General features: G+C 43.7%; 2 protein-coding genes across 2 annotated transcripts; both read right to left on the bottom strand.

The window, feature by feature from the left end:
* Positions 1–1,994: 1,994 nt before the first annotated feature.
* On the bottom strand, positions 1,995–7,325 carry LOC306695722 (volume-regulated anion channel subunit LRRC8C-like). The gene is made up of 3 exons (XM_079159029.1): positions 7,281–7,325; positions 6,428–6,586; positions 1,995–5,120 (listed from the first exon to the last, which is right to left on the bottom strand). The coding sequence occupies exons 2-3, from the start codon at positions 6,566–6,568 to the stop codon at positions 2,829–2,831; spliced, it is 2,433 nt and encodes an 810-aa protein (XP_079015155.1). The 5' UTR covers positions 6,569–6,586; positions 7,281–7,325; the 3' UTR covers positions 1,995–2,828.
* A 935-nt stretch (positions 7,326–8,260) lies between these two features.
* keap1b (kelch-like ECH-associated protein 1b) lies at positions 8,261–21,909 on the bottom strand. Its single transcript, XM_079158928.1, has 7 exons — positions 21,847–21,909; positions 17,464–18,590; positions 16,449–16,694; positions 14,495–15,171; positions 12,817–13,022; positions 11,962–12,138; positions 8,261–10,835 (listed from the first exon to the last, which is right to left on the bottom strand). Exons 2-7 carry the CDS (start codon positions 17,767–17,769, stop codon positions 10,570–10,572), a joined length of 1,878 nt encoding a protein of 625 aa, XP_079015054.1. The 5' UTR covers positions 17,770–18,590; positions 21,847–21,909; the 3' UTR covers positions 8,261–10,569.
* Between the last annotated feature and the right edge of the window lie 1,599 nt (positions 21,910–23,508).

Genomic DNA, 23,508 nt, shown 5'->3' with positions numbered 1-23,508 from the left:
GAGGGAGATACGGTATGAATAACACAAAGGAGTTGACTGTTAAACACACCCGGTTGATGGAGTGGGTGTCAGTTGTCGTTTCTTTTTTATTCTTAGACCCCTCATCCAAAAGGAAGCCCCTTAACCTCCCTTTTAGAGCTGCATTAATAAGTAATCTTTTAAGTAAAAATGTCAAAGATTTGCAGCTTTTCTTCGTCTTACAGTCTCACAAAAATGATTCTCTTCTGATGGTAGACCGTTAGTCGAACACAAGACATTTGAAGACATCACCATGGGCTGTTTTGTGTTTTCTAGACCTGACGGTTAATCTAGAAGATAATCTGCGAATGAATAGATAATGAAAATGATGAATTAGTTGCGTCTCACGCACTCTGTCATGGTAGTAAAAGTTATTACAGGGTTAAGGGTTTTATATTGTGTCTTAAAGGTGCAGTGTGTAGGATTTGGAGGCATTTAGCGGTGGGGTTGCAAACTGCAACCAACTGAAACTTCTGTGTGCTAAACGTGTGGAGAGCTATGGTAGCCAAATGGACGCCAAATCTTGAAATCTAGAAATTTAGAACCAGTGTTTGGTTTGTCCGTTCTGGGCTACTGTAGAAACATGACAGCACTAGATAAAAGATACTTTAAAAAAAAAAGATCCATTTCTGCCAAAAGATCCCCCTAAATGCTACACACTGTTTCTTTAATACTCAGAATACGCACATACAGTGAAAGAGTTATTGGTGTAATACAACTACAACTCTTTCTGTGTAAGAATGCATTGTGACGTTCAGCAGAGGATAATATGAGGCTTCAACAGTCTGAGTTAGATAAGTCAGTCTTTTTAGTCTGAAATGACCTCTTCTTTGCTCCCCACATGACTGTTTTTCTTTTCCTTTTCTCTTCACGGCCCATGCTGACAGGAGCAATAATCAGTGACCAATAACATTTTAATGTCTGCAGTGGTATGTTTGTGTTGTATAAAGATACAAGACAATATCCAAATCCTTTCAGCTGCAGAGTTCTCCTTTATGGGTGTTTAAGTTTAACAAGCATATCATCCGAGATAGTCACTCAGTGGTAAAATAATATGAAGCGTTTGATGAGTTGTGAACTTTGACACCGCTTTACTGTCATACTGGAAACTTGTGGTGAAATTAGAGATGGTGAGTCACCGTAAACTGTCCACCTTTCAACTCAGTTCATCAAGCTGCAGGGAATCACAGCCTGCAGAAAAAACAACATCCGGACATTTCAGACCTTAAAACAGAAGTTCTCAGGGCAGTAAGGAGCTTCCCAATCTGATTTTCAAATGTAAATACTGCATCAGTAAAGCCAGACGTAAAGGCACACTCCACAAGTATGACTCTGGCACCATTTCAGACTCAAGTCTGACTGAAGATATCACCTCTGACAACATAAAGCAACGCTCCTGGAGACATAACATGTTGTTAGTTGTTTCCAGCCAAGCCTTAGTCACAATGATACTATCTCATCTGTTTGGGTTAATGCTGGTGACACACTTGGCTGCCGCCTTCAGAGAGGAAAATACATAAGCAAATGATTGACAAAGCATTATGACATTAGCAGCTTTTGTTTTTTTTAGGTGGGGGGGGGGGACACATTTCAGTGCTGTACTCTGCTGAAATCTAACTAAATGATAAAATATTGACAAAATGAACGTAATTCTTTCTTACGACCTTGGGAGCTGTGTGGCAGTGTAGGAGGGTCAGTGTATTCACCAGTATTACTGAGGTATGTCTGTAAAATTACTGACAGGATCCCATTTTGTAGCCATGCAAGCCAGGACATGACCACATTGCAGTTCAGGCGGAAAAGTGTAAGCCCGGGCTGAGGTGTAGAAGTACACAGAGGGAACAAGGGCGGGAAACAAATAAAGAATACAGGAAGAAACAGAGTGTGCACTTGTTTGTTTAAGATAGACTGAGCAGAGTGAACTCCAACTGAAAGCACCTAATGTATCCTTCATCCTAAAACTACACACGAGCAGCTACAATGAGCTCCAGTTTAGCAGCATTTAAGTCATTTTATTATCTTGCGTCAGTGTGTTCAAAAGGCACTGTAAGGGTATTTGGGCCAGAGTGCGATGTGCAAAAGGTGCAATCAGAAATCATGAATATAATGAAACAGAGAATAATGAAGAATGTACACTCAATCACTCATCCAAAAGGGATTTTAAAAGACAGCAGTTTAATTACATTTCTCTTTGTTAATTATTGTATCACTTAATATCTCGCTGACTTGACTTCTGATTTATAATCCCACGAATGATTCCAGTCTTCTCTGTTTGACTGAATATGCAAACAGAGAGATGAATACCTTTTATTCTGCTACTGAAAGGCTTTTTCTCCCTCCACTTGTTCAGTGTCTGAAAGGGGAGCAACATGACCCACTGCACTGTGGGAAACACCTCCTCATGCTGTGTAAACCTGTCCAACGGGATATGGCACGGTTACAAATCCCATGACTTGTGCTCTGAAGAATCCACAACATATTTCGTAAACAGAGAATACACTATTTTATTTGTGTGAAGTGTTGAGCCCTTGTCTTGTCAACAGTATTAAAAAAAAGGCATTGTTAAGGTTGATTTTTCACTCATTGACACATATTTGAATGCACATTTCATGATGACTGGTTTTATAGCAATGCTTTCTAGTGTTTGGTTGTCCTTTTGTGGTCAATCATAGTTCTGGTCTCTCTTTTTATGATGTTTTATTTGAGATATTCCACCTAGTGGCATGGATCAATACTCTGTTAATGCTCTGCTTTCAGACCACCATACACTGAGAGAAGATGGGTCAGCAACAGCCCTTAGCTCCGCAAACTCAGCGATTAGTCAACTTGCTTCGTACATCTGATGGCAGCAGATCCAGCAGGTTGTCCTCCGCTATCAGTCCGCTGAGATTCAGCAGGGGACAGTTCCCTATCTCCACAGGTAGAGACTCCAGACGGTTCCCTTTAACCTCCAGCCGGACCAGCTGGGCCAGGCTGGCCACTCTGGAGCTGAGATCCAACAGGCAGTTGTTTCCGAGAGCCAACGTCTTTAGCCTTTTACAGGAGAACAGCTCCTCTGGCAGCATCTCTAGGGAGTTGAAAGCAGCGGAGAAGAACTGGAGGCCCTGCAGGATGCCCACCTCAGCAGGAAGAGAGGTGAGCTGGTTGTGGGAGACATCGAGGTGCCTGATTTTGGTGCAGTAAAACAGCCGAGAGGGAAGCTTTCGTAACTTGTTCCAGCTAACGTCCATCGTCTCCAGGGTGTGCAGCTTACTGATGTGATCAGGGATGTAAGTGATTTTGTTGTGCCACAGTTTTAGTGTCACCAATCGCTGGCAGTGCTGCAAGCTCAGGATCTCCTCCACAGTGGTGAGTTTGTTTTCCTTCAGGTCCAACTCCTGCAGATTGGTCAGGCTGAAGACGGCACTTGGGATGCGCTCCAGGTCGCAGTCCACCAGCTCCAGCGAGACTATGTTGGTTAACTTCTTCAGGCAGCTAAAAGCTTGGAGCTTGACGCCTTCGTTATGGATGCACAACCGCTGCAGCTGCAACGCAACATCCACTACGCTGGGTGGGATCTTAGTAAGGTGGGAGTGGATATCGAGGACTCTCAGAGCTCTAAGCTGACGAAGAGATTCCAGGGTGGCATTTTTGGACACCTCACTGACTAAAGGACCACTCAGATGTAACTCCTCCAAGCAATGCAGGCTGTACATCCACAAAGGCACCTCTTCTAAACTTTCAAAATGTAGACACAGGACCTTTAAATGTGCCTTGAGGTGGGTCAGGGCAGAAAGCTGGAGCTTTGCAGGGCAGAAGACCAGCGATAACTCCCGAAGAGAGTCCAGCTTTGCTATACTAGCTGGGATGATGACATTTTTAACTTGCTCCAGTTTAAGCGATTCCACTTCAGGAATCTCAAAGACGGTGTCGGGGAGCCCCGGCAACATGGAAAGGTGGAGCTCCAACCGGTTGCTGGAGTTCTTGGCGAGGCGGGTACGCAGCTTTTTGACGGTCCACACGAAGTTGAGGTTGAGCTGATGGAGATGGCTCTCGCTGACCTCGGAAAGAAAGACGGCAAATCTCTTAGAGTACAGAGCATCATATTGGTCCACAAGGTGCAGGAGGAACGCAAAGTCGTTCTTCACATCCGGTATGTCGTTGATGCCCGTCTCCAGTCGGACGTGCTCAAAGGAGTACTCCTTCAGAGGCCTATGAAACTGCCAGTAGAGGGTGTAGATGCACAGAAGTCCGTACACTCCCACGAAGCAGATATAGCAGTAGGCAAGCTTGGAGAAGAGATGGGCTTTGTTGTGGTTACAGCAATAGATATCAAAACCAGTCAGCTCAGGAGGAACATAACAGCGCACTATTATCTCGATGTTCGGTACCAGCACCGCCGTGTAGATAATGATTATAAGGAACTTGAAGACTTTCAGTGACGTTTGTAGCACATACATGACATACAAGATGTCTGCTTCCTCTACATGAGTTCTGAACTTCTTCACCTTTTCAAACAGAGCTTTGGCCTGCTCTCCCTCCTTCTTATCCAAGACGGAGGGGGCCGACTGAAGCTCCGGGTTTTTCTTTTCTGGGTTAGACTTGACAGACGAGGAGCGAAGAAGCAGTCCCGTATTCTCCTCGTCGTCTGCTTGTCGATCCGTGGAATCTTTTGACATGGTGTTCCTCCTCCAACTAACCAGCTTCTCCTCTCCTCTTTCCTCAGAAACCTCACTCAGGGCCCTTGTGGTCCAGGGAGAATCGAAGCACTTCCCAAGGATGGTAACGAACAGGTCAAGTTTAGAAGACGTCCCGGGGAACTTGAACCAGAAGCTGCTTGCTACCATGAAGATCATAGTGTGGATCACTACGAGGTACGGGAAGAACTTTGCAAACCAGTGGACAAACTTCTCGTAGCAATAGTGGTTGACAAACACATACTGGGGGATTTCCAGGTTGTTCCTGCGACCAAACACCTCCTCGATGACGGGCTTTTCAGGTGGGACCGATGTGTGCTGTGACGTCTCGTTGTCCCTGTAGGTCCGGATGTAGTTGCAGTTGATTGCTTCAGGCGTCTTGCTGGTGTAGGGGGTGGGCAGGCAAGAAATCTTGTCTTGGGTGAGCTGTGGAAGACAGATGAATGAAAAAATAAATGGAAAAAATGATTTGCTCCACATAAACTGTGTTATATGTAACCCTTAGCCATGATAAAAGTATATATAAAAAGTAAGGAGTGTTAGATAATGTAGCAGTGACTTGCACTGAGCATTCTGTTCGCCTCTGTTCCTCAATATAGTGGAAGAGTAACTGCACATTTACAGTATGTGTAGACATGTCAAGACCTGTTAGCAAGGTTATTTAGCCATGTGCACCATTCTGGGATGTATTCATTGCCGCCGTTGCGCAACATGTCGTCTCATGAATGACGCCTCACAACGGAGAAAACGGGGCATAGTCTTGATTTTACAAGCTCAGTTTTCCCTTTCTCTGAAAACTTAGTTTCTGAAAATGTTCGGGCTGGTTAGAGTTTTACAAAAGCTCTGTTGTTAGGGGCACGCATAGAAGATGCTCTGTTTACCAAAACACCTGTGTACATGTGAACTAATGGACAACAAGATCTCCCAGTATGCACTATCTTAAAAAAAGAAAAGAAAACACAAACTTAATTTTTCAACATTTCAACATTTTGATGTATATTGAAACTACTAAATACTAATAGGTGACAAACCGATAAACCGTTGTCAGAAAAAAAAGAGGGAATATCTTTTGAAAGAATGTCACCCGCCTGTATTTTCTGTCCAAAAAAGTTTAGAGCATTTGTTGGGGACTGTTTTTTGTGGTCGATAAATATACATTTGGTGCTGTAGTGAGTATACAGAGCAGCTGGATGGTGTAAGATTGATTTAAATCCTAATACATGTGTTCATAGTAATGAATAAAGCAGGACAATTAACTGTCTCCATACTTTTGTTCTTTAATACAGCAGCACAGACACCTTTCTCACTGTCTACAGGGAGACAGGGTGCTAATGAAACTAAGAAATAAGAAGCAGAACATATCTTTACTTAGTTATTTCATTTGCTTTCCTTCTGTGCTATTTCTAATGTGACACAGAAAAGGTAATCAGGTGGTGAGAGACACATTAAGCAACAGGTTAGTGGTCTGAATCGGCAGTAAGTGGGTCAGGAGAGACATGTTAATTCAGTTTGACTGTCTGTGTTTTTGCATGACTTGGAGGTCAGATAATGTAGGAATTCAACAGAGAGGAGGGTGTGTGGGAACAAAAACATCCTGTGATAAGTAGATACAAATAATGCAAACCTTTTACCCTTATCGTGCAGAATCTTAGATTAGGTTTCTAAATCGGTGTAATCATTTTAAGGATTAATGAGCATATGATCACAAAGTATCTGGTTTGTAGGTGCCTCACCTGCAAGGTGCACCCAAAGACGCCAATCATCAGCATAGCAACGCACAGGTACTCTGAGAAAACATCCCACCACGGTTTCAGGACCCGATACTTTGAGTTCTGCTCCGCGCCGAAGTTTCTGAATTCCCCCACTGGGATCATCCTGGCTGCTGCTCCACACTGATGAAATAAAAGAGCGACGGTGAACACCGAGGCTAAAATTGACTTTCAAAACATTGCAGTCTCTGGAGAACTATTTTAAAAATGATATGACACAAACAGACTGATGCGTACCAACACGCAGGACTGTAGAGGGTACACGCTTTAGGCATCGCTGGCCTTGAATGAATGATCGTGGGCGGATTTAAAGTGGATAAACTAGTTTGACAACACGTTAACAGAAAGGATCCTCCTCCGGGACAGGGTTGAGGTCATTGTTTTTCCGATAGGCCTACTTTCCCCTGATAATTATAAAGTTATAGGGTAAAGACTACATGCTCAACCCCTGTGATAATACCACTAAATCCACATTTGTTTATTAGCCTTTTTAGTTTCTGAAGAAATATGACACTTGGCAACTAAACAAATAGACAAAGCAGACCATGCCAAACATTTAGTGGGACTTAAATCGTATTTAGAAACGAGTTTTTTTTGTTTAGTTTATAATTCGTTTCGAAATCACATGTCAGATACGCTACTGGACGTCATAGCTGCAAAATCACAAGAAACTTGAGTGTTACACGTTCATAGCCGTCCATCAACTTTCATATCTTAAAAATTGTTTCAGTTCGTCTCTACAGTATCAACATAACAGTAAAGTAAAAAAAAAAAAAAAAATGTCGTTTTCTGCTTTAACCAGGTGGATTTCACATACCTGCGTCCGAGGAGGATCCACTAGTGTCCGGTGGGAGTCGGGAGCCGATACTCATCGTTAAAGCACCGATGTCAAGTTGGCAGGTAACAACACAAAACATCCGGACAAGATTTTCAAAATAAACCTATTCTTAACAAGCAAGTCCAACCCCCTCGAGCGCTAACTTTACAAGCAATGAAGAAAAAGACTTTGGCCCTACTGCACTACATTAAAGTATATTTATCCCCACATCTCTTCTCACAGCTCATATTACTAGCTGTAATGTCAGCGCTGTGACGTTAACTCTTCTTTACTTGTTGTACACTTTTATTAACGCACATTGAAAAGTATGGACCAAAGAAAAATAATAATTTCACATATATTAGCCAATGATTTCTTTAGACATACTACACTAGGACTTACTCTACTGTGACTTTAATGACAATCTATACTACAATTATATTTTAATGATATTTTAAGACTGACTTTATCATGATACATTTGTATGATGATACCTTTTAACGTACTATACTATAACCTTTTTATTAATTTATTCAACACATTATACTATGACTTTTTAAAAGACAATTTCAACGTACTATACCTAAACTTTTATGACATGCTATACTATGAAATTTTAATGATTCATTTTGAGATTCTATACAATGGTTTTTTCATGACTTTGACAAAGTATACTATAACTTTTTCATAAATGTTTTCCACATACAATACAATTTCTTTTTCAAAATACTATAATTTGTTTATGACCTTTTCATGCTGTAGTTAAATATGATGTTAATATATGATACAGCCAACAGCTACCAGTATCAAGGGCTGTAGTGCCCTCTGGTGGCCACTGCTGCTTTGCATAAACTTAAATGCATCGCGACCCAAATTTCTTGACATAAACCACCCAAGTGGAGGTGTCATTAGATCAACATCATGGGGTGTCTAAAATGTCTAAAGTTCGGAACTAACAAATAAATACATGACTAAAGCAGTACAACAAACATATTTTACTTTACAATGTATTATTGTACAGGGTATTTTTGCTGAAAAAAAAAAAAAAATGTACAAAGCAGACCTTAAATATTCTAATTTCCATTCCAACTACTGACGGACAGGAAAAAAACGTCCCTTTAGAAGTGAAGCATTTTTACAAACATCCAAAATTAGCATCAACAGGCATTTCTACTTGGGTACAAGCATGCTAGTTATTGAAAAACACAACACCAGAGTCCAATTCAGTACAAAGCTGATGTCAGTTTAGAGGAACGAGAAAACCAAAAGGATCCTGAACAAATAAATAAAAAAAGTGAGATCTGAGATTTCTGTACAAGACTTCTTAGAATATCAACGTACAAAACGTCACTGAAAAACCTTTTTAGCTTAAATTGCTGTAACAAATACACTTCTTTAAGCAAGTCTTTTGTTATTAGCGTACAATGTCTGAAGAATCATTGCAACGCACAAACATGGTCACTTCTCTTCTGAGGTCTGGTGGAAGTGGAGGCCAAAAAGTCAACTGTAGGGGGGGAGGGTCTCAATTGTGTCAGTAATGAGTGTTTTTCTAAAAACACTTCTTTTTTTTAAAAAGTTTATAAATACTACAGTATTCCGTTTCCTCTAAACACAGTCAAAGCCCGTCTCTTCGTTCTCTTGGCACTTCATACACACAATTATACTGGACCAGACTCTCCGACACCCTCACAGGAGGCAACACCCAGTCACTTGCCAACACCTCTTCCAACGAAAAAAGATCACATCTTATGAATCTACCAGTGGATATTAGTGGAAGGACATATTTGTTACAATGCAGTTATTTTAAAGGTCCTGCTTCTCTTCTACAAGCACTTGAATTTGAAACGTTGGGCCTCGTTGCGAGAACCACTTGTGTGAACAGATTCAAATCGTAAATTGACGTACGGGTGATTTAAGAGAATTTGTGGCAGTCGTCAATTTTCTGTGGTATAAATTCAGAGGTGGTGCGGGCCTGTCGTACAGATACAATGCCTTTCTCGGCAGAAAAAAAACATTATAATGACTTAATCTGAAAGAATTTGGAGATTAAATGTATTGCCGAATTAAGATAATGAAAATAAACAAATGAGGTCACCAGATTAGTGTGATTTGCATCATGAGATTTTCTTTCAAGATTTTAGCCATAATTTTCAACACTTTTTCCCAATTCAACATCTCCTTCTGTGTGTATATCTCACCCATCTCCCTGAGTGGCGTGCTCCCCAAAGGCAAAGTCATGAACTACTTTGCCTTTGAAATCTAAATCCATATCAAACCATTCCTTAGTTCTGTGTCCATTCACACGACTACAGACACTGATACATGTATGATGTGCTCGTCTGATTTCTGTTTTTATTATGTCAATTCTACGGTTGTTGCTGTTTTTAAGTCGGGAACTAATAAATACCTTAGGGCAGACCTTCTTTATGTATCTGGTGTAGTCTGAAGTGGGGGGGGGGGGGGGTCTAGAGCCTTTAGTTGCTCTGTATTATTATTGTCCTTAAACGCATACCTACTCGTGAACAGATGGCATTCATCGGACTGAAATTAACAAGTTTGTGAGGTTAAGAGATTTTGCTGAATCTGACTTGGGACACATTCAAGCAAACATCACAGCAAAGGTTTAGGACGAGGATACAGGACACGGTCTTGCGTGAGGCCCATTCTCATGTATAAGCTTCCTCTTGTGGCCGTCTGGGTTAACTCAAGCAAATCCAACACACCGATTCTCTGAGCCTTTCCATCGAAGCACCTCAAGTCAATATACTGATGAGAGTAATGCCCACAGGCATTGTAATGGCACTTTGAACTCTACTGCCTATGCTGACAAATGCAACTTTTTGTCTCTTTTATATATAACGGGGTAATCTGAATTATTTAACCTTAGCTTGAGGTGTAAAGAGCTCCTGATGACTCTTTGAGCCAGTAAACGGAGCTTTTTAGTGTGCAGCCCTTTTCCTCCCGGGGCTCAAACCAGGGAGATGTTTGTCCGACTGAAGACTTCAAAAGATCTGGAAGCACAGACGGACTGAGGTCTCTCAGATTTCCCAAATAAATTAACCAACTTACCAGACTAGAAAAGTGGACTGGAGGATTTTTCTTTTTTTACTGCTTATTTAAAATAAAGTGTTACTCATTTAGTTTTTTTTGCTTGTCCAGAGGCAGCATGTGGGTGTTTCACATCAGTCTCTAATTTCTTGTGAGGGTCTTTCTTTAGATTTGGGAAGACCGAGTGGAGTTTTGGGGTGCTTGTCTGTCTGTGTGAGTGAGTGACAGGGAGCTAGGAGCCTCACGGGCCTTTGCCGAAGGACCCGCCCTGCCGCTGATTGTTGTAAGAGCTAAAACCGGAGTTGGCCGACTGATAGGCTGGTGATGAGGCGCCGTTCTCCCTCTCAGACTTCTGACACTGTGGCAGTTCTTTCTGGCACGGCTCCATGGTAACGGCCACACCGACACCGCTCCGCCCAGACGTCATGTGCGTCACCTCCGACCAGGTATCCTTCTCAGGGTCGTAACACTCCACGCTGTCCAGGAACGTGTTGCCATCGTAGCCTCCTGTAAAGACAACATTTGACAATTAGTGGTATGATTATAGTTTTGTAGTGAAGTGACTCCAGTAGTCCACCCGTAGCAGTCGGACTCACATTCAACCTCGCACGCAATCAGAGCTTTTCAGGCGTGACGATCACAAATAGTTCTCTGATAAACATGTCGGAGAATTTTTACAAAAGACGACCAATTAGTTTATAAAGGCTTTACAAACCTGAGTTCTTAAACATCTACATTTGAGTACATATTTTGCCCACCGAGTCAAATTGTTAAAACGTGATGTTACAACACATTTAATTAAAAAAGGCAATTAAGTAGTTCACCAATGTGAGATATGAGTTTACAGCTAATTACAATTCTTCCTCGGCTTTGTGGAGGTTTGGTTTATGGCGTTTTGACGGTTGTAGCTACTCTTTGTCTTCTTGCTTCTTCACATTTTGCTCGTACGCTCTCTGTCCTTTTGGAGAATAACGCAACTAACAGCGCGTTGGGCAAAACCGCTTGCACTCCATCTGCAGAGGCTCGAGTAGGAACAAAGCTACAGAGTCCGATTAGCAAATTGCGACGAGACTATGAAGTTAAGAGACGATGTCTACAGTCGGACTGCTTCATGTTTCGGTGCAGGTAATACATTTGGAAAAGCAAATAAAAAGCACAATTGACATCAGAAGAACGGTTTCGAGATTGCCTCTCGTCCAAAGCCTTCCGCCTCTTTTGCTCTCCACGCAGACGGTGTATCCGCAACGACAGCCCGCTTAAATGTGATTGGTCGATACGACTCAGACTACAAACGGAAGTCTTGTCCCATTGCCAACAGATTCTGCATTCATATACATCCGTTTATAGACTGGAAAGCAACAGAAATGAAGCAAATCTTATTTTTATCGCCACAAAATTAAACTGGAAAAACTAAATATGCTTAAATAACAATATCATTAACATTAGGAACAGATGTATGAAGTAAGTTGGCCACTACCTCAATGCGTAAAGCAAATGTGGTCAATTTATAGGACTAAAAGAGGCCATATGTCAGTGAATGTAAATGAAATAAAGTTGTTTTGACAGCAAACGTGTAATTTACACATGAATTTAGTTTGGTGCTTTGACTCTCAATAGTTGCACTGCTACTCACCCATCACATAGATGCGTCCATGTAATGCAGTGACTCCCAGAGCACTGCGCCGGTGCCTCATGGAGGCAGCAAAGCTCCACGTATCAGTTTCCACATCGTAGCGCTCCACCGTGTTCAGCTGGTTGGTGCCATCGTAGCCGCCCATCACAAAGATGCGATTCCCCAGAGAGCACACACCTGTAAAGGGTCAATGGCAAGCTTACTCAAGTGTTGGATGACTTTATCTAGATATGGGGAAACCGGAGGCACATGCAGCAAGCATCCGCCAGAGTTCCCTCCTGGTGAGTTTGTGAATTAGAAGAAGTGTTAAAGAAGTGAATCTCTGCACCGCTACATCGGCGCTGTAGCAATTGTCCCAATACACTCTACATGATACTCATAAAGAATAATAAATGAACCCAGCTACTGTAGCAGTGTTTTTGTTATGGCTGTCATTATGGTCCAAAAATAACACTTTGGTGCCATTATATCCATCATAGACAGGCTGACAGTCGAAAAATCTGAATTATAAATCTAAATATCATAACACCAACTCATACTTGAGATTAAGAATACACAAAGACCCATTATTAGCTCTCCTGTGTACAAACTACAGATTATGCTTGTATAGTGAAGACAGCACATAGACTGGCTTACATTCTTCTTAATTGTTGTGACTCAATAACATTGTGTTTGATTCTGTGGGCATAGTAAGAACAGTACAATTTATGTTCCTGCTGGCTGGTTCTTAGACTCACTGGACAGGAATAGACCCCCCCCCTCCCTTCCTTCCCGTCTTGTTTAAATCTCAATAGCACGAACCATATTTATATACTTTTTTCCATCAGAAAGCAGCTTTTTTTAGCTCTTGCTTACCAGCTCCGGAGCGCACAGTGTTCATGGCGGCCATGGTCTTCCACTCGTCCCTCTCAGGGTTGTAGCACTCACAGGAGCTGAGCCGGTTGGACCCATCGAACCCCCCCACGGCATAGAGCAGCCGGGTGATGACAGCCACACCTACACCGATCCGCCGCGTCAACATGGGGGCTACCAGATGCCACTGGTCCCTTTCTGGATCATACCTGAACGAAGAACAACGCATATTCAATTTGCTTTATTGTTATTATCTTTTTTTTTATTTCCCCATTTGGAAAACCAAATTCCCTAAGCACTGCTAATCTGTGTCACTGTCGGCCCCGGTGAGGGCTCCAGGCAGAAACGTGATGTTTGCTATTGATAAACTTCAGTTGCCTGTAGCTGGTCTAAAAGACTCCTCCCTGGTAGACACACTGAGATCCGACTCACTCACTACTGTGTGTGTGTGTGTGTGTGTGTGGGTGTGTGTGTGTGCCGTGCTGCCAGAGCACACCAGAAAGACGAACCTCCACTGTTTTTTTTTCTGCCATTTTTTTTAGGCGCTTGAAGATCCAACGATCACTTAAGCGTATATCAAGCAAATGTATGTCAAGGGAAGTGAGATTTGAACACAAGTGGTCACTCAAAACGCACGTGAAGACGCATTCCAACGCAAGGTGTGAACCGACGTACTCACAGCTGTCCACCAGTGATCGGATCACCCAAGACGCATGTTAAGGCCACGTCTGAACAGGGCCTTTGTTGCACAGATCTGTAGTCTGTGAGTCACTTGTAATAAGTCACATATTTTTGTCAGTCAGTCGTTGTGGTCTTTCTGGTTAATATTTGCCATTTGTCCCTGTCTAGGTTTGAGTCGTTCATACACGGCAGGACAAATAAACGTAACACTTGTTGGTGGGACATGTTGACGGACTTCGTGCTAATCATCCTCCAGCCGTTTATGGCTCGTCACAATTCATGCTGTTGCTGGCTCACTGTCCAGACCAGCTGTCGAGAAGAAGCTGAGCAAACAAAAACGCCATTTTCCAGTCGGGAATTATAAACTGTGGGAAGGTAGTTAACTCGAGGCGTTCTTCTGAATATAGCAAGTAAGAGCGCTGCTGCGTATGACCGGTAAAGAGTTGGAGCACACAGGCCGTGGGAGAGAAACTTTGCAATTCTATTTTCAGTTTAGTTATAGAACACAAAAAAAGAATATTGATTAAAAGCTTCCTCATTGGAGCTTTCACTGATATAAAAACATATTTCAGGAAGTGGAACAAAAGCTTTAAAGTTCCAGGAAGTTACCCGTTCCTGCTCTTGGGCGCTCATTAACTAGGTACAATAAACAGACCAGAGCATACTCCTCTCTTATAAATGTCATCGGCTGGGCTTCAGCCACATCGTTCTTATTTATCACTGAATGTATACACCAAGCCAAACCACAGACAGTTAGACACTTCAATGATCTCACTACATTGGGCTGTTAAAAACAGCCTGCAGCACACTGGAAGCAGTTCTACCTGTTGCTTGTTTCAAGGACAAGGTTGGTGTTATACATTTAGTATGATCATCAACAAAACAAATCACACTGTGGCTTCACTGACTATATGTGTGAGCAGAGGGAGACCAAAGCGAATGCATATAAAAAAAAATAAAACGCCAAAAACGCCAGCATTATGAAGCTGCAGTCGCTTACCTTTCAACGCCATTGTGATGAATGCACCCATGGGATCCACCGACTGCATATATCATGCCATCGATGACGCCGACTCCGATTCGGTTCCTCGGTACACTCATGGGCGCACACGGCAGCCAGCAGTTGTTCATCGGATTGTAGCAGTCCAACGCATTCGAGTCCATGTTGCCATCGGGCGCGTTGTTCCTTCCACCCACCGCGTAGAAAAGCCCGCTGATCACACAGGCTGCTAGGCCACTGCGGGGCACCTGCAAGTCGGCCAGCCTCAGCCAGGCTCCTGTGCAGGGATTATAGGCCTCCAGGTAGCTGAGAGACTGACGGAAATAACCCCCTGCTGTGTAGATGAGCTGCGGCACCTTGGGTGTTCGCCAAGAAATGCCTTTGGTGGGCTTGTGGAGGGTGAGGTCCTGGAAGATCTGGGCCAGGTAGTCTTTACACTGGGGGTCCCAGTCCAGAGACTGGAGCTGGGCCTGCAGGAAGTTGGGGGTGAGGGAGTGGCAGCGGACAGCCTGGAGTAGCGCCTGGACGTACGGACGCCGGTTCTCCCGGTCGTAGCGCACCCAGGCCACGCAAGCCTGGAAGACTTCGGACTCGCAGCGCACATTGAGCTCGTCTCGGCTGATGAGGGTGACCAGCTGGCAGTGGGACAGGTTGAAGAACTCCTCCTGGGTCGCCACCTAGGGACAAGGGGAGAGATGAACACTTTTAATAAGACAAGAGCTCTGATCAAGGCCATCGTTACCATAATAACACTACGCTAGGCGCAACAGCAGTTAGACCGTGGTTGGCGTCACAACAGTTTTGCACTCGGCAAAGTTAGTGCAGTTTTTCACAGGTGTTTGAAATCTACGTGGGACTTCGGGTAATGTAAACACGCCAAAGGCTCTTGCCAGTGGTTGATTTGTCTATTCTGGGCTAAAACTATAATACTATATTCCATTTCTGCTAATATATTCCCCACAATGCTACACATCGTGCCTCTAATGTCAGATGAGACCAAGAAAACCAGAAAATGTTCTCAAGTGAGACGCTGGAACCAACACAGTCAGTCAGTAAACAGTGACTGGAGATGGTTTAAACAAAACCAGGTTTCGTTTGTGTAACACTTTGGGTCAAATGTCAAAATTATTTAGGAGACAGCAACAAGATAAGGCATATTTAGACTAGCGCACGGACCGAGCACCCGAGAAATCTGGCATCCTGCCATGAGCGTCGCAGTATATTGTCAATTCATAGAGGCATGCACGCCATCAAACGTTATACTATGTGTATCTTTCATATGGAGAAAATGTATTTAGAAACATTCTTTTTCATTACATTTCCCCTGAATACCTCAATTTGAGGAATACCTCAACTTATTCACTTCATGGTTTTTTTTCTTTTTGTAAAGAAAAGCACATTTGTGAAAGACTGAACCACTGATGGATGTTACTCCACCCATCTGTGACTCAGCGAGCGGCCTGACCTGCCTCTACCTTCTTATCTGCGATCAATATTGAATGTCCCCTTCATTGTGTGTGTGTGTGTGTGTGTGTGTGTGTGCTGCACAGGCAAATCCACATACTACTCATCATGAATCATAGTTTGCATTCTTGAGAATCATCACACAAAAGGCACGGGCCGGTTGACACGCAAAAGTCAACCAGCGGAAAACCACAATGGGACAAGTGAAACAGCATTTGGTCACAAACGCGAGACACTTCTCACACAAACCCCCCCGTGTGTGTGTAAAAATGTCCAATAGGAATGCTCAGCTTCTTTTTTGTCAGAGCAGATATATTTATGACGGATCATTATATATATATCACAATAGTAGCAGTTTCCCCCCCATGAGGTCCTTTGCTGCATGTCATACCCCCCTCCTCCTCTCTCACCACATTTCCTGTCTGCGTCTACACCGTCAACTGTCAAATCAAACCAAAACTAATCTCGGAACGCTCCGCCGGCGCTTTACCTGGCTGAAGTTCATGTAGATGTATTCGCGGGCCTTCTGGTGGAGCTCCATGCAGGCGATCTGCTCAGCAAAGTTGGCGATGCCGATGGCGTTGCTGGGGTCCAGCTGCTGGACGAGGAAGTCGCAGCAGGCCTTGACCACACTGTCTATCTGGTACATGACGGCGCCGTTCATCACGTGGATCACACACTTCTCCCCCACGGAGATGCTGGCCGTGTAGGCAAACTCTATCAGTCGGTCCATAACCTGAATGAGCGAGACGGAAAGAGTAAAGGGACAGGTTGAGGTGGAGAAGAGGAACGAAATAAGGCTCCGGTGCTATTTATATCTGGGCCTGGCTATTCATTTTTCAAAACGGATAGACATCTTGTGTGTGTTTACAAAACATTCATAAACATCCAGGGTAGGTCACAGAGGTCAAACCTGGTGTAGTCAGCCATGTTTCACCGAACATTTCACAGTGTGGACGTCAAGTCAACCGCGAAGGAAGAATTTCACAGATTTGTTTCTATTTCTCATATATGTAACATGCATTACTGCATATTACTGAGGTATAGTCAGGAATACATTCAAAGCCATTAGAAACTCAACTGTTTTGTTTTTTTTAAAATAGCACATTTCCTATAAAAAAAACTATGATGTCGCAATAGCGAGAGGCCATGAAGACCTTTAACTTAACCTTTGGTTTATGTTAGAAGAACAGTGGTTCTATTCCGGTTTAGGACTTGTTTTGTGCTTAAAAGCAATATAGTATATATATATATATATATATATATATATATATATATATATATATATGTGTGTTGTGCCAATACAACCTTTTGTCATACAAGTGGCTGTGTCTAAGATCATACATCTAATGTCTCAAAACAAATGTCATGGGATTTATTGGTCGTAAAATGTCACAGCTCACGCCTTTAACCCTGAATCACGTTTAATGATCTGCGAGTGGGATTGTGTGTCAAATCAAAAGAAATCAAAGATGTCCATCAAGAAGAGTCGACGTCCGACTCACCCTGGGGTGGATCCCCTCGATGGGCACCAGCTCCATGCCGCACTCCTTCAGCCCGTTGGTGAACATGGCCCTGAAGACCGGGGACGAGGAGGCCAACACCACCTTGTGAGCCACGAAGTCCACCGCCTCCAGGTCCTTGTAGCGCACGCGCAGCGTCACGTCGCACAGCTGACGCTCCAGACGCAGCTCGTTCATGATGGCGAAGGCGGCCGCCGTGTGGCTCTCTAGCGTGTAGCTGAAGACGCGGTGGCCGTTGCGCGTGGACGGAGTCACCAGCGCTTTGTATTCTGTCAGGCATTCTGTCATTTCCTACCCTGTCGTCTCCTCCTCCCGGGTCTCTTTCTCAAGAACAGCGGGCAGCGTTATGGGGCATCCTTTGCACCAATGCACAGGCGTGGGCGAAATAAAAATGAATTCAAAACCCGACACTTGGCAGGCGGCTGAACGGAAAGCTCCGGGGCTGTCCTGGTATTCGCTTGTGTGGAAGAGTTCACGTTCTGATGAATGTGGACATGAGGATTTCCTCGCTCTGTTCAGTACCCGAGTCCAGCCATACTGCTCATTATGGCATCACTAGAGACTTCTGTGTGAGCTGCCCGTCACGGCTGGTTGTACTTTCACATGTTGCAGGTCCAACATAATCAAAAATGTCTCGAGTTCAGGATTCCTCTGGCTTCGTCCAAAGGGGGTCAATAGTAACAGAATAACTGGTACAGAATGTGTTTATGACAAACTGAGCAAGCACAAGAAGTTCCAATGTGTGTGTTGTTAACAGAAGTGCTGTTCTTTCCTGTCAATCAGTCAAACAAAGAAAATGATTTCCCGTCCGTCTGTGAGTTCCTCGCCAAATGTACTTAGACGGTGTAAAATGCCCCCCCAAAAAAATGTCAACAGAGGGCTACACTTGTGCTGAGAGCTGCAGAGTCAGATACCGCACATGTGACAGTAGAAAAACAGGGTCGAGTGCCAAAAGTGTCGTAAGCGTAACTTAGAGCCCTTGGAAATTGGAAGGGGGGGGGGAAGGGGGGGTGTTGACTTTCTCCGGAGACGCCTTCCTCGAGGTTGCCCAGCTATGGAATTTGTTTGCAGCGCTGTGTTTACTTGGGAGCTTTTGGCTCAGCTGCCAACTGGAAGGAGAGAGAGAGAGAGAGAGAGAGAGAGAGAGAGAGAGAGAGAGAGAGAGAGAGAGAGAGAGAGAGAGAGAGAGAGAGAGAGAGAGAGAGAGAGAGAGAGAGAGAGAGAGAGAGAGAGAGAGAGAGAGAGAGAGAGAGAGAGAGAGAGAGAGAGAGAGAGAGAGAGAGTGAGCGAGCATGTTCATGCAGTGGCACAGTCACATACTTTTGAAACAATTCATAAAAGGCACAGTTAATAAATCCTTCCACTGTTTATATCTGTGTACACATCTGCTGAATGCTGACAAGTACACCGTCCCATGTAACAGGGGGCTCAGCACCACACCCCCATGGTGATTTCTTCCTGGAGCAGTTTCTCTTCGTTTCCTCCTTTATATGATGACTGAGCTACTTTTACTCATCATAGCTCATTTTAGCACTTCCTTTCATCTTTGGTTATACGCGTCTGTGATAAGAAGATTCAATTGCAACTTAGTTAACATGTTACTTCCCCATCTGAACTCAAGACTGACTTTAAAAGCTTTACACTACTAAAGAGTCTTCCCAAAAACAAAAAAACAGGTTAGCGCAGGCGTGTAAGGAATGGCGAGGGGAGGGATGTCTGTTTGGAAGGGCGATGGAGTGGCTTAGATTAGGCTTGAATTGAGCTGGTCAGCATGACTGAGTGCTTTCGCTCTGTCCTGTGACAAATCCAGCCGGAGGTTCGGAGCAGAGGCAACAACACCAAAGCACACTCGTACCGCTTCAGCAACAGACACACGACGCAACCACCATCTTTCAATCAGAATGAAAGAGCTTTGAATTGAACCCTTCTATCCAATCCACCGCGACGGGATGATAAAACAGGAGATAGCTGTATTGTTTAGAAATGAATACTTCTTTCAGGAATATGGAGGCCCGGGGTCCACGGAGAGACACACTTGCTCTGTTGCACACCATTAAAATGGCCTCGAGGGATGCTGCCAAAACAATACCTCTCTTCTGTCAATCCTACTTCTTCTTTCCAGAATAACTGAACTGCCTGTGTGTCGATGTGACATGCAGTGCAAAGAGCAGCCAGCAGTTGCTAATTGTCCAGCCGGAGTGTTCAGAGTTATATAACATAACACACACACACACACACACACACACACACACACACACACACACACACACACACACACACACACACACACACACACACACACACACACACACACACACACACACACACACACACACACACACACACACACACACACACACACACACACACACACACACACACACACACGATTGTTAATCAGTTAGGATGAAACAAACTAATTATTATACCATGTACATTATATACTGAAATATAGATGCATTAAAAAAAAAGGATTACACTTTAATTGTAATTCCTGATCACTTTGAAGATAGTTTTTTTTGTTGCTGGTGTAAGCCGGGCTCTTCCACGCAGTGAGGCCTACAGCTCATTGATCCGGTACTCGTCATCGGCCGATACCCAGAGTCCTGGTCTCATTGTTGGTATCGAGACTGGAAAAGTCAGATGGGTGCATCCAGATTGTCCAGCTCGTCATAAAGTCAATCAGCCAGCAGTAATATGAAACGCACTGCGATTCTCCCTTCGGGGTGAAATAGTTTCACAGGAGAAGAACATGTTGCTCAACAGACAAAAAAACTCTTTACTGACAAACAGGCTTCCTGTGTCTACCTTTGCACCTGCTGCAGATCTCAGATACGTCATGCAGTTATAATGTACAGTAGAGTTTCTCAGGTGTCACACTAAAGTCTGATTCTCTTTAGACGCAAGAGCGGGTGTTCTCCTCTTTTACCCCAAGAGATGTGATGTTAAATACAACTCCATTTGAGCTGAAACAACCAGTGGACCTATTGACCGGCAGAAAATGTGTCTATTGTGATAAATCAGTTCATTGTTTAAACCATTTTCCAAACAAAAATATCTCAAAGTTGCTTTTTTTCAGCTTCTCAAATGTGGAGATTTAATGATTTTGTCTGGTATTATTACGTGATCGTAAATGTACTTTCTTCAGGATTTTGCCGTTAGTTTTGGGGCTAAAATAAGCTTTCTGGAAGCATCACCGTGGGCTCTGCGGATTAGTGAATTCTGACATTTAAAAAATAAATAAAACAGCTACGAATATTATGATGATATTCATAATCTGCATGTTATTTCCTCTATCAATCAAAAAATGTCCAACACAGTTCAGTTATTCCGTGTTACATAATGATATAAAAGAAAAGCAGCACATGATCACAATTCAGAAGCTGGACAGAAATGAGAAAATACTTTACTTAACAGTGTTTTTATTTTAGTTTTGTCAATAAACTAACTGATTGTCAATTGTTTCAGCTTTACAAAACCCGAGATACACCTCTAACTTGGTACACATTTAAAGAAAATGTATTTTGTGGTATAAGGTGTGATCCAAACATACATCCTCATACACTCATTCACACAGATGAAGGTCAATTAAACCCATCAACAGTAATAGACTGGTCAATCTCTCAGTACTTTGGGGGACTCTCTGTACCTCTCAAGGACCCCTGGGTAGACCCTGCACCCCCAGTTTGAGGACCACGGTCCAGGCCTGCAGTTCTCCATTTAGCAGGGACTGCAGAACTGGAGTGATTTAAACTTTAAAGTTAGCCCACATGCAGGCTGCTAAGGGTTACACACGAACACGAGTGTGCACCGTGTTTCTCAGAGCTCCCCCCCGGTGACTCATCGTGAACTCTTCACCGAGCAAACAGTGGAACTGGCTGTACCAAAACATGACCCAGAAGAGCAGCCAGTCCTTACATAAACCCAGCTGGAATTAGATGTGCGCGCCATTACTCCAACATTAAGAGCTTTCACACAAAGCACCGTTTCCCCTGTTTTGATCAAACACTCCGGAGCACTGCTGGCGTGGAGCGAAATTCGGGGTAACACACGTGAAGAAGAGTCGATTAGCGCTATGAATTCTCTGTTTGGTTTGCGACGAAAAAGTGAAGACGATGTACCACGTTCATGACAAACGGCTCGAGACGCCACCGATAACAAGTTAAACGTTTCGGAAACAGAGCTGACAGCGAAATCGGCTCCTAATAATAGACAGCAACGTATAACGACTGAGAGCCACGGAGCACAGAAATGCTAACAAAGCGCTGCCGACACATGATGCAACGACAAGCTTCCACATCTACCCTCAGCACAGTTCCCGTGAATCAATACTCGTAGCTTCAATCCGTAATTAAAGAAACTCACGTTGTCTAGTTCAATTCCTCCATCGCGGTCTGCCGAGCTGTGCGCCACATAGGAAGAAGTGAGGGGGGGGGGGGGGTGGGGGTGGGGGGGGGGAAGCTGTAACTCACCGTGACTAAGCATTGTACCGGCCTCCTCTCGCTTTCACAATAAGAGCCCGCCTCCACCGCGCTGGACCCGCCTCTGTTGACGAGTAGTGGACCTGAAGTACGTCCCGACGGAGTGGGCTTTTATTGAGAAGGAACCCTCAGGAAAAAAAAGGAAAACCGAGACCAAAAAAACAACTAAACACTGTAGCTTCAGCGTCAATCAAATCTGATACAAATAATACAAACACGAGCTGCATATTACACTGGTCACATGTGTCCACTACACTTTGTGACAAGTTGAAACGGATATTGCGAATAAGAGTGAACTACTAAAGTACCATAAGTACAATACGTAAAGCTAATGTACTATTACTTCATAATGAAATTTGAAAATAAAACAGGGAATTGCCAATTGCAATTGTTTAGTGGCGTAAAAATAAAAACATAATGGTGCACAAGAGACATGACTATATGCCCCTAATTACCTATCAAGTTTATAGGCAATCATCATTGCTCCCTCTCTGCAGGTCTATGTGTGGTTGGTTCATGTTGTTTGACACGTTCCCTTCCTTCTAGAAATATCCACCTTTGTGAGTTGCTGCTACAGAACAACGCAGATGACAGAAATATGCTCCACGCAGTTGCTGACACTCTGGTAAATGTCCCCCTTTTTGCAAAATACGTAATTCAGGTCGCTCTATTCTGGCAAACAGACACAAGGTGGCGTCAAAAGCCAACTATGACAGAAGTGCAGGCGCAAACAGACCCACATCAAGTTACTCGTTCATAAATCATTATATGATCACAAATGTGTTGCAATCATGCGGGAGTGAGCTGCCAGTAATTATATTGTACACAAATATTCAAGCTCTGTTGGGACCCATAGACAGATTCCACAGCTGATTAAACCAAATAAGGAGGGCAGATATACATCTTTGCTCCCTCAGGGTCAGTGAAATTGATGATGAAGCATTAACAGTCATGAAAAACCCTTGATGTGACATGACAAGCCTTGAATCAGCCTTCACCAACAATTCCCCAGCTGAGCGATGACGCTGCCCTCAGTCTGTGTGTTCCAGTCAGAGGAATGAAGCGAGGTTGGCCTTGGGGCTCCACTCCTAGTCTAGAGTCACACTGTCTGTCTGCTCTGCATTTGAGGGTAAAGCTGCACTCACAGGATCAGTTTTGTGAGTTGCTTTCATGTACATGTTTTCTATTTATCAAGTCTGTGGTTGGGACTGTCATGGCAGATGACCCGTGACTTCTATCTGTCTAGTTTGTTGTATGATTTCCGCAGCAGGAAGGAAGCTGGGGGGAAAGATTCCCTGACATGTTGACCTCTGTCAGCAGGCACTGTGCTGTGCGGATGCAGGCAACATCCGGAGGAACACCTGCACCCATACAAATCAAAGGTGTCCCAGAGCCATTTTTATTTGAGATAAGTGAAACAACTACTTTGTCAGGATGCCTGATTGGTAACACTTTGCTTTGCATTACAGTCATTTAGCTGACACCTTTATCCAAAGCGACTTACAATTCGGATGCTATCATACCGTGGGCTCAGCTACGGGAGCAA

This window comes from Pholis gunnellus, assembly GCF_910591455.1.
Source record: "Pholis gunnellus genome assembly, chromosome: 5".
NCBI classification, from domain to species: domain Eukaryota; kingdom Metazoa; phylum Chordata; class Actinopteri; order Perciformes; family Pholidae; genus Pholis; species Pholis gunnellus.
This window is presented reverse-complemented; position numbering and strand designations above follow the sequence as displayed.